The 17,761-nt window shown below is 36.2% G+C and overlaps 1 protein-coding gene across 1 annotated transcript in view; it reads right to left on the bottom strand.

The window, feature by feature from the left end:
* Window positions 1-7,740: 7,740 nt before the first annotated feature.
* The window catches only part of SMC2 (structural maintenance of chromosomes 2), a 52,317-nt gene continuing 42,296 nt past the window's right edge, over window positions 7,741-17,761 (bottom strand). Inside the window, exons 22-25 of the mRNA XM_088838217.1 lie at window positions 17,360-17,476; window positions 14,138-14,298; window positions 10,563-10,710; window positions 7,741-9,694 (exon numbers count right to left, since the gene is read on the bottom strand). Of these exons, the coding sequence (XP_088694343.1) occupies window positions 9,536-9,694; window positions 10,563-10,710; window positions 14,138-14,298; window positions 17,360-17,476 (585 nt within the window). The 3' untranslated portion in view covers window positions 7,741-9,535. The remainder of the gene's footprint in view (window positions 9,695-10,562; window positions 10,711-14,137; window positions 14,299-17,359; window positions 17,477-17,761) is intronic.

The raw sequence follows: 17,761 nt of genomic DNA, 5'->3' as shown, positions 1-17,761 counted from the left end.
CCTTTCTTGCAGCTCACTACACCTGTGCCTTATAGGAATGTAACTTTGTTATGTGTCTAGCACCTGACTCTAGGAAAGTCACCTTAAAAGAATATAAGCCTTTTACTTGCTAACTAACCTATTGTTAGGAGAGAGGGCCATAAACTGTTAGCAGGCCACCTGGCCAGAAGATGATGTAAACCACCCAAAACTTTTGTATATCACAAGACATACAAAAATGAGCCCTGATCCTGATAAGGGTCAAGACTGCTGACCCCGCGTGATTTTGGCGTGACTCTATACCTCCCTTTCTCTGTTTCTTATGCGCATAACTTAGGGTATAAAAGCAGCACTGGAAAATAAAGTTTTGGGCCTTGCTCACTGAAGCTTGGTCTCCCCGTGTCGTTCTTTCTCTTTTTCCATCCTTTTCTCTATTCTCCTTTTTCTGGTTGAGATCCTTGGAGCGCTGGGCCCTCTGAGTTTACTTATCTGCCTGGGCTTCTAAGACTCACTGGAGGGGGTGCCCTGGTGGGGTGCCTCCAGTGATTCGAGAGGGCGCCTGCGGCCTACGTAAACAGAGCAAGCCCCGTGCTGGGGTTTTATTGGTTTCCAGCGTAAACCAAGGAATCATCAGCCCCTGTCTCTCTCTTCTTTCTCTCTCTCTCTCTCTCTGACGCCGACGCCGTTCATCCCGAGGATACCCTGGGCCTTATCGAGGCTGGACCCCGATAGTCAACCCTCTTCACCCATTTTACCCATCCCCTACCTCTGGAAACCACCAATTTGTTCTCTGTGAGCGTAGGTTTTGTTTTGTTTTAGATTCCACGTATAAGTGAGATCATATGGTATTTGTCTCTCTCTGTCTGACTTATTTCACTTCTTGCCTGGAGAATCCCATGGATGGAGAAGCCTGGTTAGGCTACAGTCCACGGGATCGCAGAGTCGGACACGACTGAGCGACAGAATGGAACGGAACGGAAGGTCCTCAAAGTCCTTCCATATTGTTTCAAATGGCAAGATTTCCTTCTTTTTATGGCTGAATAATATTTTCGTGTATATGTGTATATTTTCTTTATCCATTCATCCATCAACAGACACTTGTTTCTGTATCTTGTCTCCATATGCTAATGGGAATACAATTTAACACTTTTTTTTTTTCTTCTGTACCTTGTATATTTCAAGAAAGGTCAAGCATGTACCATGTTCTAATTTTTCTATCCTAACAGTTTGGTATTATCAATTCACAATATGAAAAAGGAATAATAAATAGGTTATATTTGACATTTTTATAGGACTTTGAGAAATTAAAAATTAGACCCCAAATAGCAAAGTTATTCTGGCTCACTTTCCTTAGTCCCAAAATAATGGGCAGGAAGGGTGTTCTGAAACTGTTACCATTCAGGGTGGAAAAGCTTTATCCTACATAAAGTACAGTGGAACACAGGTGTGGATAGTAAAAAAAATGCTACTGTGAGACGATCCTTGCCTTTGTCAGAGAATAATGATCCTCTGTACAAATTATGGAGGTATATCTTCAATAGACTATATTGCAAACTTTTCAAACTGCAATTGGAAGATCTCTAGGGATACATTCTCAGGTCTGTAATGCTTTCTTGGTTAAATGTTTGTGCTTTTATTTTGGTAAGTTTAAAAATAAGGACATATGTGGGGCTCATCTCAGCAATTTGCATCTTAAGCATTGCATGGTGACCTCATTTATATTGGGTTGCCCAGAAAATTTATTTGAATTTTTCCTTAACGGATTTTCCTGTAACACGCTAGGGAAAAACCTGAATGAACTTTTTGGCCAACCCAATACTTCTATAATTCTCTTTAGCATGAACTGGAGGTATTTTAATAGGATATGAAATTAAATAAGTATTCTTAATACGGACACCTAGTAGGTGGTGAGAAATGACACTATGGCATGCTCTGCAAAGTTTTACAGTGGTGAGAAAAGGATTCATTACAAGATTTATGTTAACATGCTGCTCTTCATAGTATCAGGGTCTCACCCTAAGGAATAACTGTTTCACCTTTATCTGCATAATTAGATGTTACTGAGCTAAACTTGGTTTTGTGGTTGTTTGTGTTTATTTTGTATTTTTTGTTATTTACTGTTTTATGCAAATGGAAGGCAAAAGGGGTTCATCTCAAAGTCATGTTCATATTTAAGTCGTGTGGAAAGGTTTTTCTTTTAAATAATGTTATATTTTAAAATAACATTTTAGAAACAGTTGTGTAGTTGAAAGATTATGAACATCAGAAGGAAAGACATTCTCAAATTCTGATTTTGTGGCACCAAAATTGAGGTAGGTTAACTTCTCTGTGCCTGTTTTCATCATCTGAGAAGGATCACAGCAACTCTGTTGTTAAAATAGGTAACAGATGAAACCATGTGCAGTCAATATATGCTTGTTTTCCTCCTTCCTTTTCTCTCTTTATTCTGAATCTACATTTCGCCTTCTAACCTTTTCAATAGAAACGCACCAGGAAAGAGCATGGCCCATCGATTGGCAGCACAGTGCATTTTTGGTCCATTTAGCCTTAGTGGAAATTACTTGAGAGAGGGAGTGGAAGATATGGCTAATGCACTGGAATTATTTATAAAAGTAAATTACTCATGCTGTTTCTAGTCCCCAAAAGCACAGGTAATCAGGATGTACTTAACACCTGCCTCCTTAGAATGAGCTGGAAGCAATCTAAGGATAAAAGTCTCTTTTAGACTTTTTTCTTCAAATTAACATCTGCCTTGAATTTTTAATACTAAGTAATTAGCAATAAAGCAAACTTCTATGCCTGTTACTAACAGATTTGAAATTATCTTTTTGATTAAAGTTGGTATGAAATAAAAACCTTTCAACTTTGGAATACAATGGTTTAAACAATTTATATACTTTTCACACCTACAGAAACAGAATAGCAAGTAATAATAAAAGAGCTGACACTATCAGTTCTTTTCTCTGGAGGAAAAATCTCTACCATGAAATTTTCGCTTATAAAATTTTACTGTGAGACTTCATTGTTACATGACAAAATCCTGCATGGTTACATGTAACATGACAAACAGACTGCATGGTTACATGACAAAATCCTAACAGTAACTTTTCAGAATTAATATGAGTTAATCTATCTCATTCTAGTTTGATAATCCATAGTGTGGTAATGATTTAATACCATGGTCTGGCCCATCTTTAAGTTTTATGATTCCTATACTCATTTATTTTGGAGAAGGCAATGGCAAGCCACTCCAGTACTCTTGCCTAGAAAATCCCATGGATGGAGGAGCCTGGTGGGCTGCAGTCCGTGGGGTCGCTAAGGGTTGGACACGACTGAGCGACTTCACTTTCACTTTTCACTTTCACACATTGGAGAAGGAAATGGCAACCCACTCCAGTGTTCTTGCCTGGAGAATCCCAGGGATGGGGGAGCCTGGTGGGCTTCCGTCTATGGGGTCGCACAGAGTCGGACACGACTGAAGTGACTTAGCAGCAGCAGCAGCATACTCATTTATTTAGCAAATAATCTTTGCAATCAATGCACTAATAGGTTATGAGCTCTAAAGAGATGCAATCAGCTGTTCATAATCTACTAGAACTAAGACTTGTGTTCAATTACTACACTTTTGGATTTTTCTTTTTTTGGATGCCATTTGAGGGGAATGGGAATAGAGAAGGACCCAGAGGTGGTGACTTTTGAGCAGAATCTTGAGGAATGGGTACACTGTTGGTAGGATGGTGTAGTGACTTTTCCATACAGACAAGCATGAGCAAAACATGAAGAGGGCTGTGTTCAGGAGTGGCAACTGTTGCAGATTTGGTGGAGTAGAGATCCTTCATAAAGGCATTTAGCTTAAGATAGGCTGTAACTCCTCTAAGTGGGTGATTAGCGAGCTTAGAATGCCAAAATGTTTACATAGGGTAGCAAGGTGCTCTAGGACCAATATACAGAATGGAACAAGAGTGAACCTTGAAGTTTAAAAGAACTTTAGATGTTTAATGACCATCAACAAACAGAGCTCATCCTATAACCCGCATAAGAAAAGTTGTAAAGAATTGTATGTTTTCTCAGGCCGCTGAAGAAAACTCTGATCCTTAATTAACAAGAAAATGGACAGCTTCTGCTTAGCATTCTGTCATAGCTTTAGGGATTAGTAACCATAATATTTCACTAGATCCTTAGACCTAATCGGCATTCTGTTCTCTACAATAGATTTAAGTATATCACTCCTTGCTCTGACCCATGCATGACAAGTATAAGAATCTTGCCAATTCAAAATAATATGAATGTTTTCTCAGCTCCAGGTACAAAGCAGGAAGTATACCCAACTCATAGTCTGTTATATCATAACGGCTAGGAATATGGCTCTTCAGCCACACAATGTGAGTCTAAATTCTGCCTCCACCCCTTTCTAGTTGTAAGACTTTGAACAAATTATTCAAGTTTCCTGTCTAGAGTTAAGAATAAATACAGAGTTGGGAACAGGAGGAATATTAGATAATGTGGATATTCTTTCTTGATACAAACGACAAAAAGTGACAGCTTCTTAAGCCAGTTGCAATGTAGAATCTGAAACCAAAAGTTCTACCTTGTAATATTAAAATCACCAGTCTTTCCTGTAATTAGACTGGCTATTTTACCCATCCATAGTATATTAAAAAGCAGAGACATTACTTTGCCAACCAAGGTCTGTCTAGTCAAGGCAATGGTTTTTCCCGTGGTTATGTATGGATGTGAGAGTTGGACTGTGAAGAAAGCTGATCGCCGAAGAATTGATGCTTTTGAACTGTGGTGTTGGAGAAGACTCTTGAGAGTCCCTTATACTGCAAGGAGATCCAACCAGTCCATTCTAAAGGAGATCAATCCTGGGTGTTCATTGGAGGGACTGATGCTAAAGCTGAAACTGCAATACTTTGGCCACCTCGTGCGGCGAGTTGACTCACTGGAAAAGACTCTGATGCTGGGAAAGGTTGGGGGTGGGAGGAGAAGGGGACGACGGAGAATGAGATGGCTGGATGGCATCACCGACTCTGTGGACATGAGTTTGAGTGTACTCCGGGAGTTGGTGATGGACAAGGAGGCCTGGCGTGCTGTGATTCATGGGGTCGCGGAGAGTCGGACACGACTGAGCGACTGAACTGAACTGAACTGACTGATTTTACCCATCCATGATTTTTTAACGTGGACACATTGGTCACTGAAAAAATACCATTCATTGAGTTACACAGATCTTCAAAATGCCAATACATTTCATACTACAATATTTAAAAAAAACCCATGTTAACTTTGCCACCAGTGCTATCAGAAAAGTCTTTAGTAATTGAACTGATGTCAGGCTCACAATGAGGAATACAAGGTTGCCAATATTCTAATTTTCATTTCAAAGCTACAATTATTTGCAACATGTATGTTAGGTTCTTGTGACAGGCTCACTTTGTTTGAGAAATGTCTAACAAATACCATAGACTTAATGAACAGTCTGTCTTAAGTTATCTTTTCAAGTAAAAATGGAATTCCATGAAAAAAGTTTCTTCACCCAATTGAAATAATTGAATTTCTGCAAAATAACCATCATGTTTTGATATGCAGCATAAGTGCTTTATACATAATTCGCATTTAATCACTGATATTATTAGACATGTACTCAGGAAGTTTATAAAATAACTCTTACAGCTTCATTAAATACACTCAACTTAAAATGCCATTTTAAAAAATTCAAATGCATGGTAGTGTATGCAGTTGGTACTGCCTATACTACGTGGCCTTGATTTAAACTAGTGACAGCAGTTTCACCTACCATTTTGGACCATTCATGCGAACATTGAACATATAAATAACAAGTTCTTTCTTTATTTTTTCATGTGATTCTGTTAACTGTACGTTGCAAGGGCTTCCCTGGTAGCTCAGCTGGTAAAGAATCTGCCTGCAATGCAGGAAACATGGGTTTGATCCCTGGGTTGAAAAGATCCCTTGGAGGAAGGCATGGCAACCCATCCCAGTATTCTTGCCTGGAGAATCCCCATGGACAGAGGAGCCTAGCGGGCTACAGTCCATGGGTTGCAGAGTAGTACACCACTGAACGACTAAACACAGTACACTGCAAATTATTTCTCTGATCTGTGGTTTTTGTTTTCCTGAAGAGATTTTCAATTTAATGTTTCAAGGCTTGTTTTTTGTCCTAGGAAATCTTTGTCTAATCTGTGACCACTAAAATTGTCTTCTAGAAGTGTTGTGACTATTACTTTTAGGTTTATGACTCATTTTTAGTTATTTTTCATATATGTTGTAAAGGGTCAGTGCTTGTTTTCCATATATGTCAGCTCCATCTGTTGAAAAAATCTGAAAATGACTTTTTATGGATGTTAGATTGTTTGCTAATATTTTCAGGATTATTGTTCATGAGGACCATTGTCCTGTAATTTTCTTGTTTTGTAATGTTTTGGTCTAGTTCTAATATCAGAATAAGGCTGACCTCATGAAATAGGTTGGAAATATTTCTTCCCCCTCCATTTTCTGAATACTGTGTAATGATGACTGGTGTTATTTCTTCCTTGAATAGAAACATTTGTAAGAGGAACTATATGGGATTGGAGTTTTCTTTGTGGGAAGATAATAACTTCAACTGCATTCACAGTATTTAAGGCTGTTCAGAGTTTGTCTCTTCTTGTGTCAGTTCCAGTGATTTTTATTTTCCTAATTTTCCCAGTTTGTCCTAAGTTGTCAAATTTACTGACATAAAAATGGTCATAATTTGTATCCTTAATTAAGGTCCATAGTGGCAACTCTTCTTTCATTCCTGGTATTAGTGATTGGCAGTTTCTCTGGTTTATTTGATTGGTCTAATTAGAGACCTACTGATTCTGTTGCTCTTTTGAGAAACAAATGTTGATTTCATTGATTTTCCCTTATTTTTCTGTCTTATAAGGTGTTGATTTTTACCCTCTATTATTTCCATCTTTCCGTTTAATTTGGGTTTGGTTTATTCTTATTTATCTAGAATAAAGATTAAGATCGGTGATAAAGAATATCTAGCAAAAGCCTGTAACTAATATTATATTCAGTGGTGAAAGACTGAAAAGCTTTCCTCCTAATTCTGAGAAAAAGGCAAATATGCCAGCTCGCATCACTCTTACATACAACATGGAGCTAAAAGTTCAAGCTAGTGAAATAAGGCAGGAGAATAAAAAAGGTAACAGATTAAAAAAGAAGCAACTTCCTTAATTTGCAAATGACATGACTGTGGGAGTGTTGGCCTGTTAAATTACTCCATCATATATTGTAGAAGAGGGATTCTCTCATCTTTGCTTTGGAATTTGCTGTTAGCATACCTGAAACGCCAGTAACAAAAATGCAAGGAATCCTTTCTTCAATGTTTGAGGTTTTTCCCTAAGTTTCACACGGTATATATTAGTCATCCAGACATCGTGTAAATTTACTATGTATAACAAATGCAGATGTTCAAGCTATCAGAGAGGTAGTGTATAAATGGGTTCTGAAGACTACGTAAGACCTGTATTTTGGCTCTGCTAGTCACTAACTGTATTAGTAACGTGGGAAAGTTTCTTAAACTCGCGGCTCAATTGAGTTTCCTCAGTTATATGTGCTAATGATAACAGCGTTTACCTCACTGGACTATTATGAGAATTAAGTGTGAAAACATGAATGAATAGTGTCTGATGTAAAGAAAAAGCTCAAATAGTAGTTACTCATATTACTGTGAAACAAATGTTCCCATCCCCTTAATGTGTTCCCTCTAATTAAAGAATAATGACAACATTACTCACAAAAGTTTAATACATTAGAGGATTTCCATCAAAAAGCAAGATTATATACATAGACAAAAATTGGAAAAGCAAACAAATACAAAATTTGTTGGCAGAGGAAAGAATACTAGCACATATGGTAAAATAGTCAATCCTACAAATTACTTACAAAATTATAGACATTAAATACCATTTTATAACTAGTAAATTAGAAGCATTATAATTAACAGCTACTGCTGACCAGATTGAAGTCAACAGGTATACTATATTGACGACAGTGTGAATTAATTATTTTGGGCAAACAATTTGCAATACATTTGGAAAGAAATCTCATGAAACTGATTGGCTACAGTTCATGGGGTCACAACAGTTGGACACGACTTAGTGACTAAACCAGCACCACCATACTTACATCTACTGTATACAATACTGGACCTTCCTGTAACTCGGCATTTATAGCTTTGTCTCCTCCTCCAAAAGATGACAGAACTAATTCCATATTCAATCCTTCCAATGTGTCCCACAGTATCAGTTACCTGGGTGTTACCTGACATCCTCGGCTATGTATGAGGATGAAGGATGAGAAATATTAAACCCAAGGTCAGGAAGTATGAGCATATACTAGGAAAAGGATACCAAAAAGGAACAAAAACTCAAGTAGTAAGAAGAAATGTGGGCCAAAGTAACATACCTGAGGTCAGGTTAAATCACATCAGAACTTTCAAGATCTGGAGTTTGGAAGACATGGTTCTAGGGATATACTAAGAGATACTAAGAATCTTATCACTAGAATTCTTATGCTGTTTGTTAGTGCCATCTTTTGAAATCTTAAAAGGAAATTCATGGTTTTGAATTGGAAAACAGAGGACACTAAGAAACAGTCATCAAATTTTGAGTCCTTTTGGTAGAACAGATGAATCTATTTATTTATCTGACTAAAAGAAAAAGATTAATTTGGTTTAGTCTGTTGACTCCTATATTCTCACTCACCAACAGACTGTTACTGATTGGATTATGAAAAGGCTAACAAAATCCCTGACCATATTAGGAGACTTCAGATAAACCTGCAGCAGAGAGCAGCATGCAGAGGATACCTTTCTCCCAAGCTCTTATGACAATACTCATAAAGACCAAAAAAAAAAAAAGACTGCACAGCCCAATTACTAAGCATAATATAATATGATATTCAAACATCATTAAAATAATTGGAATCTTTTTAAGATCTGCTTTCTATTTGAGTCTAAATCAGAGACCTGGCACTGTCCTCAAGGAACTAAACACAAACAGCTCAGTGCATGCCTAACAGCTTTCTTTGTGTTCCCTCTGTTGGTCCAGCTACTTGCTTTATGATTCTTCCTTACCTGAATGACAGTATTAGCAACAGAAAACACTAATATTACCTTAGGAATTAGCTAATTATTGAAAGCTGATTATCAGCTATATTTATTCTGTAATTTAATTTCATCTGCTTCTTGGTAATTTTGCTCTTACATACAAAAGTTGCCACCAACTATGTATCTCAGGCTCTCTAATAGAGAAAAGACTTGTGTAAGAGAAAACACTTGGTGACATACATAAAATCACAATTACAGTAATTGGACCATAGTTAACACTGATTCAGAAAAGAGGAATTTATGCTCAGTGATAAGTGATTATATAAGTAAGAGAAAATGGAATAGGTAACAATATTAAATTTTTATATAAACAACATGAATCCCAAGTTCTTATACAGTGTATATTTAAAATACAGGTCAAGGTGAAGGAGTTAATCTTTACTTTTAATTTCCATGTGATCACTTGGGTCTTTTTGCCTTGGATTCGTTTTCCTTTGGAACTTTTCTGTTTTGACACTGAGTAAATCTGGCTACTGTAGAAACACCATCCACAAACTTGGTTTTGAAAAGGACGTTTGCGTTGTTGAACATACCTTCTTTTAGGGATACCACAATGAACTTAAGGGAAAAAGGAAAACATAAAAGAAAAATTTGTAGCATCCTTGAAGTTCACTCTTTTTATACTGTGGTTAAGAATCATTTGGAAAAAATTTGATTTTGCTATCTCTTTAAATGTTGGGCTCCAAGCAAATGCACATAATAAATAGTTATCATTAGGCACCTAAATGAATTCTTTCCATATGCAGTTTTAGGAGTATCTTAATTTTACTGTGAGTGCTTCATTACCCACGTTACTATTTCCTGCTGGTTGACTGCTTGTTGCTATCTTCTCCAGTCAGTATCAACTATCTTATTGCTAGCTCTAAATGCCACTGTTATCTGCTAAAAACCTGCCATAATAAATACACAATCTATGATAACTGTAAGTGAAGCCCCCCAGAGCTGTTGAATGCTTTATCTATACAATCATATTTGGTAGCCCTAGTTACTGCAGCAACAGTTCAATAAGAAAACTGTTTTTAGCTTCAAGGGTTTGTCTCTGCATTTTAGGAGGAACAAAGAGTATCCATCAAGTGACACATGACTTTCTGATATATTTTCCAGGTACATCTTTGAAACAGTCTTGTTTTGATTGTGCATCTTCTGGCAGCTAGCTAGAGAAAATAATTAACCTAAATAATTTAATAAAAAAAATAGATTCCTCTTCATGCTATAACCTGCAATTATAATTCCAGGCTCTTTCTTTAATAAGAGATGAAAGCCTCTTTCCTTCTGGAACCATTTGAATAGAATTATATATTTAAAGAGATATACAACACCTTGGTATTCCTCAATCCTAAATTCCTTATATATATTGACCACTACTAAAGAATAGTTTTAGAAAAACAAATCCTTGAACTCTTCTGAGGCTCTTTTTGGTTCTTACCTGAGAATGTGTGAAATGAGTACGTAGCATATGTCCAATATTCTGAGTATGAGAAAGATCCAGGGCTGCATCGACCTCATCCAGGATGTAGATTGGGGCAGGTTTGAAAAGGAGCATGGACAGGATTAATGACAGAGCCACTAAAGACCTGAGAAAAGAAGGCCGAAAGAAATACCATCAAAACTTGATTTTACCACTTTTTACCAAAGCGCTGAAGCAAATCTGCTATCCTATTATTATGAATAGTGCTGATTTAGCTGGAAGACAGTTATAGAAAAAAGAATCTTAAGTTTCAAACTTGAAAACTTTTGCTGTATTAAAGCGTTTCTTTTAGTTTAGCTTTCCATTCTTTCCTCTCTTAAATGAGTGTTATTTTGAATAGAACAATTATATGTTCTTTCTTGTCAGATAATTAGAATATTAAATTTAGCATCTAATCTTAAGAGACATCATATTAGTGTTAATAGTTTTTCCTTCGGAGAAGGCAATGGCAAGCCACTCCAGTACTCTTGCCTAGAAAATCCCATGGATGGAGGAGCCTGGTAGGCTGCAGTCCGTGGGGTCGCTAAGGGTCGGACACGACTGAGCGACTTCACTTTCACTTTTCACTTTCACACATTGGAGAAGGAAATGGCAACCCACTCCAGTGTTCTTGCCTGGAGAATCCCAGGGAAGGGGGAGCCTGGTGGGCTTCCGTCTATGGGGTCACACAGAGTCGGACACGACTGAAGTGACTTAGCAGTAGCAGCAGCAGTTTTTCCTTTCCTTCCTCAAAACTCAGTTCTTTTATATCACTTTTAATTGTAACGGATTTTGTTCTAATCTGGTATGAAGAAATATAATACTTCTCAAAATATTTTTTTCTTAAGCATTAAAAATCTTTATTTACTGCAATATAAAACATTTATAATTATTTAAAAATAGAATTAAAATTACAGTAACAGCTGTAACACACTTAACTCTATAACTTCAAATATCTTCTAGCATGCTGCACTAAACAGTCTAATCCTTACTGTATTCCAATAGGGTCTTTATTAAGAAACATGTAAGTGGGGGAAAAATGTGTGTAGAAGAAGGGGTCTAGGAAGGTGAACCAAATTTTCTAGCAAAGGAAAGGAATGAAACAGTACAATAAAAAGCAAGCAAGCTGACCTCTACCCTACAGGGTAGCTGAGCTCATTAAAGCAACCTAAAACTACTTTTCAATGGCTTTCTCTGTGCCGAATATTTAAGGCATTGAGCTTTCAACTTAATCATTCAGGAGGAAAAAAAAGGCTCACCAAAAGTTAAACCACTATGCTAGACTGTGGTATATCTGAAAATAAGTTTATATTGTCTTAATTATGGAAATAATTTTTAGGTTCCAGTAAGAAAATAAGCAAATATTCTCTATTTTCCTCAAAAAATTTTTTCTAGGACTTTGGCAAAAACAATTAAAGACGTTGGGATCTATACTGTGGAATTCAATTTTGATTGACCAGGCAGCTGTCTTTTTTGAATCTTTTAGAACATTAAGGAATTTTATCAATAATGAAAAATAATAAAGTGGACTGCTATTCTATTCATAAAAATGACAAAAGATCTCATAAGCGAAATGAACAGATCTTAGTATTTTCTACATCCAAAGGAGAAGAGTTCCATGACAGCAAAGAGCACATGAGATCAAGGAGTATGGACTGTACATCCTGGAGGGGGAAAATAAAAATTAATACACATCTTCAATTATATGAATATTCACAATTTTCTCTCAGAGGGGTTTAATCATTTGGCTCTCTGCATGCAGATAAGGAATTAGGTCAAATGATCTTTTAAAGTTTCTCTCAGTATGCTGTCTGAATCACTGTGTAAGGCTGGAGAAACTTTCCTGAAGTCCAGAACATATTATTTCTAGTACTCTTCATTGTCATGGAGACTCAAGTTTCCATTTAGTACCATTTTCCTTTCACCAGAGAACTTCCTTTAACTTACACAGCTCTGCTGGAATTAAATGCTTCCACCTTTTGTTTTTCTGAAAACATATACTGCCTTCAATATGAAGAATATTTCTACATACAGAATTCTAGGTTATCATGTTTTTCTTTTAGCACTTTATAGATATTGTTCCAGACTTCTGGCTTGCATAGTTTTTGACAAGAAGTCTAAAGTCATTCTTATCTTTGTTCCTTGGCATTTAATGTGCCTTTTTACCTCTGGCTGCTTTTAGGATTTTTTTTCTCCTAATTCCTGGTTTTCAGGAACTATATATGACATGCTTTGTTGTTATTGTATGTGTAGGAAGCGAGTGCATATGTTTATCCTACGTGTGAAAGTGAATTGTTAAGTGTTAGTTGCTCAGTGGTATCTGATTCTTTGCCACCCCCATGGACTGCAACCTGCCAGGCTCCTCTGTCCATGGAATTCTCCAAGCAAGAATACTGGAATGGGTAGCCATTCCTTTTCCAAGGGATTTTCCTGACCAGTGATCAACCCAGCTCTCCTGCATTACAGGAAGATTCTTTAACATCTGGCCACCCTTTATCCTACCTGGGGTTCACAGAAATCAAGTATGTGGATTTACAGAACTCATCAAATCTGGAAAATCTGGGCTGTTATTTCTTCAAGTAAGTCTTGTTTCACATCTTCCTCTCTTTGAAATTCCAATAATATGTACGTCAGAGTACTCAATATTGCCCCACAGGTCACTGAAGCTCTTTCTAAGTTTAACTTTAATAGTTTATTGCTATGTTTTCAAATTCACTCATGTTCCTTTTAATGTTGAATTTGTTATCAATCTCAGGCAGAGAACTTTTCCTTTCAAGTTTGTTTTTTAAAAAAAATCTCTAGAAGTTTCACTGGACTCTTTAATAGTTTTCATTTCTCTTACCTTGTAATCTTTGGAAATACTTAATGTAACTCTCTTTAACTTCGTGTCTGCTAGTTTTATCACCTGTCACTTCTGGGTCTGTTCCTCCTCTAAGATATAAATCACATTTTCTTGATTTTTGCCTAGTAGTGTTTATTAGACGCTGAACACTGTCATTATGTTGTTTACAGTCTCAACTTTGTGGTCTGTCTTTAAATAGCGTTAAGCCTGAAATTAACCTTTGCTAAGGTGTGTCTAGAATAGCCTTCACTTTAGGGACAGTGCAAACCTAATGCCATGACGTATTTCCCTGGGACTTCCCCAAATTCTAATGTTTCCTTCATTTAGTAAGACTACTGGGCTTTGTGCGGTTTTCCCTCCCTGCATCTGCAGTCAAGAATTACTCCTAGGGAGAAAGCTAGGGTAAACACTGGACTCAGCGTTTTGTTTCTTTTCTCTCAGAATCATAGTCATGGGTCATTCATTTTCCAGTATCTGAAAATAATTGTTTCTCATGTATTTGGTCTAGTTTCCTAGATGCTAATCCTTATTTCTACTTTTTGCCTATCATTTTAGTCAAGTGTTCTAATCAGAATTCATAGTCTCACAAATTAGGCTCCTTAAATTCCACATGCAAATATAGAAAAGCAAATCTGAAATAAAACTGGGAGGAAAACAGTTGATGGATTATAATAAAATAAGAGGAATTATTTCAAAGGGATTACTCACTCACCTCTGACCACCACTAAGTTCAGTTAGGTTTTCTTTCCAAGTATTTCCTAAGGCAACCTTAAACTCCAGACCATCCAACACAGTCTGCCCTTCTGGGGGTGCAAGCATAGCATTAGCACCAGGCAAAAGAGTAGAAAAAATAGATCCAAAGTCCTTGTTTACCTGGATGAAAACATGATTTATATCATAGGAGGTTTTCCAAGAAAAATCAAATGACATGTATATTTGTAAACCAGCAGGTGAATTTTGTTATCTGTTACTCTTGTTTTCAGGTTGGCAAATTATGGTCCATATGACAAATCTGGTCATGCCCATTCATTCATGTATTGTCTACAGCTGCTAGCAATACAACACTGCAACATTAGAGTCCAGTGGTTGCAACGAGAGTATATGGCTGATATATTGATATATTTATGTGTCTCTTCACAGAAATCATTTACTGAGCTTTGCTCAAACTTTGCGGGGAAACTACATACAGGCTATACCTCTAACACTAGGATGAAGTTTGATACAACAGGCGGCCATGGTTGCAGAAATCCTCAGAGACACACAATTGGATAATATAGGAGAGACTGAATTTTCAGCTGGAGGAGAAAAAAACTTTTTTGGTATAATTTGTTTTCTGTTGACTGTTATGGTAAGACAGGCCTGTCATTATCAGCTAATTTTAAAAAGCTTAAGATCAGAGTGAAGTCTAGGAGAAAAAGAAGCATGAAATCAAAACATCTGTTAAAGGTGTTCAATGGTTCTTTTCTATACTTTTCACAGATTGTCAAGGGACAGGAATAGGACTAAGCCCCAAAAGAAAAAGGCTGAAGAAGCTATTTGGCCTAGCCCCATGAAGTTGCAGCAAGAGATTACACAGAGATTTAGGACCAATATTCTAGGCTGAAACTGAGTAATTTCTGTGCATACACATTTGATCACTGACTTGAGAATTCAGCCATCTGTCTTCAGACGTGACTAATAATCTTAGAGGTTCACCAGACAAAATTGAGTGTATACACGCGTGCACACACACACCCCCCCAACAAAGATATATGACAGCCAAGTTCACCATTCACGTATAAAATTCAAATGCAAGTACATATTTTATGAATATCTGGAGTAATAGGAAATCTCCTAGACTTAAACAGTCTCCTAAATATAAATTTGCTAAGGAACACATATTTTAAGAACAACTGCACACATGCTAATAGCCTACACAGAGAAAGTAGATTCTAGTTTTATCTAGGATAGACTTCCAGAGCTACACAAGGTTCATTACAATGGGGAGAGGTCCACTCTTTTTATGGGGGAAAGATGGAAGATAACACAGTGTTTACAAACACTTGAAATTTTTTGACCAGACAGGAGAAAGGAAGCTCAAAATTAAGATAGTGGAATGCAAAATAAATCCAAAAGATGACCATGGGATCCCATGTGGATTATTCAAAAGGGAAAAGAGAATCTTATCAGTTAATAGGTAGAGAAGAATACAGCCCTATCATAGACAGGAAGTAAGTTGAATGCTGAAAATCCAATGAGGTTAAGAAAGAAACAAAAATACAACCAGTTTCTAAAATACTCTGGTGTTGTGAAGGAAGTACACTTAAAGCCATAAGGAAGGAAGTATGGAATGCTGATAATAATACCCATCTCATTAGGTTACTGTTGAGAATTAAATGGGAAAATTAACATGAGAATATTGTCTGACATATATAATAAGCACTTGGTAAACTTACTTGGGTTGGGAGAACTTTGGAGACTGGAGAAAAATCAGTTTAAAATATAAATTTGTACTCAAATCCAGTAATCATGGGGAAACCAAGAGACAGAATCTCAGATCTAGTGTTAAATCCAAATGTTGTACAAGGATACCAGGGCCAACTTTTTGCAAGCATTTTTTAAATGACAGAAATGCTACAGGGAGACGAATGATGAAAATAAGTTGTAGAGCAGGAAAAATAAGGCAAATGAAAAAGATAACTATTCTGCCATTTTCAAAAATAAAGTTTCTGCAAAATTAAAAAGAGAAAAAGTAGTAAGGTGCCCAGTTAAATCCTAGAAGCCCAGGCTTGCTAAAGTGCCAAACAACACAGTATCTATGAAAGCTTTTGACTAGGAGTCTTTTGTTATGGTAGAAAAACTTTATAGAAGAAGCTAAGGATTATGCTAAAGGAGATAAATCTATGCAGCCAGAGAAGTAGAAATAACAGTAAGGAGCCTTGAAATCTGCTGAAGTTGTCATAAAACAAAACCAAAATGGTTAATTGGGATTTTGTTGAATATAAATCCTGGAAATACTGACTTCCCAATTAATCAGTTCTAATTCCTAAAGAGCAACAAAAGGTAATTTTAACTTAAGTTCTAATTTAGGAAAAGAGAATTCCTACCTTTTGACTATTACGATCTTAGGCTAATTTCAACTTTCTAAGCTTTAGTTTCTTCATTTATAAAAGAGATAATAATTGTCAAAATTATAGAACTGTTTTAAGATGATTCATGTAAAATAAGAGCAAATGGTCTGTTAATAAATTATATTTACATAAAAATAACATTTCATAATTATTAATCTAACATTATAAAAATGATTTGCTAAAAAACCTAAGAATGTATAATACTTATAAATTCTGAAACACAAATAATAATTTATAAGTGGAATACAATCTTGTTATAGAAATATTTTTAGCACTAGTATTTGACCTCTGCGGGTCACGGCAAGAGAAACTGAAGAGGTTACAACTGAAGGGGTCCTTTGGAGAGGTATTCCAACAATGAGCACTTCCGCAATGTGAAACAGATAATGCTTCCAGTTTTAGGCAGAGTATGAGTAAGGGTATGGCAGATATTTGGAAGAAACCTTAGAATACTGTCCAATATTAGAACCTATGATCTCATGAGAAAGAAAGAGGGCAAATACTGTCCCCTTTAAAGATAACCCAGAATTAGCAAGTGATGGAGAGAAATCTACAAAGTTAACTTAATATAGCTTAAGAACCAGACAAGCAGACAGTAAGAACATAATGAGTGACAAACAAATCTTTGCAAATCAGTAGTAAAGTCCAAAAGGACAAAATACTTTAAAAAGTCAACAAAGTTTTAATTAAGGTATGAGCATGTGCCGCATTCAAACACAAAGTTGTTGCTTCAAATTTATCTTAGAGTACAATGCTATTAACGTGATGTCATCTTCCATCTTTGCCTCATACAGAATAAACAGTAATATTTTGGGTTCAAATACCTTTTGCCAAGCAATATTTATGGCTTGGTTTTTCTTCTGGTCAAGGTCTTCTATAGTTGCCAGGATTTTGGATTTGTCATTTTCTACAATTCTCTTCTTCTTCATCAAGTCATTATACTAGTAAGATAAAAAGCAGACTTAATTGAGAAAACCAAAAAATTTCTATTTTAGGCTTCAGTCAAGAATACAGAGATTTTACTATTTTTATATGCAATATATACAACTCCTTCTTACCAAAAAGATACACTACATTGAGTTACAACGTAAGCCAAACTGAGGAAAGTAAACACATCTGTATATAAAATTCAATTACTATAGCTGAGAATTTATAGCACAAACTCTTGAAACATTTTGACTCCACTTATATTCCCTTATCTACTCAGTAGCCAAGCAAAAAAAGGA

Source organism: Moschus berezovskii, chromosome 7, assembly GCF_049115385.1.
Source record: "Moschus berezovskii isolate FMDL1 chromosome 7, NW_MosBer_1.0, whole genome shotgun sequence".
NCBI classification, from domain to species: domain Eukaryota; kingdom Metazoa; phylum Chordata; class Mammalia; order Artiodactyla; family Moschidae; genus Moschus; species Moschus berezovskii.
Note: the sequence above shows the minus strand (reverse complement) of the source record. Positions and strands in the feature narration are given on the sequence as shown.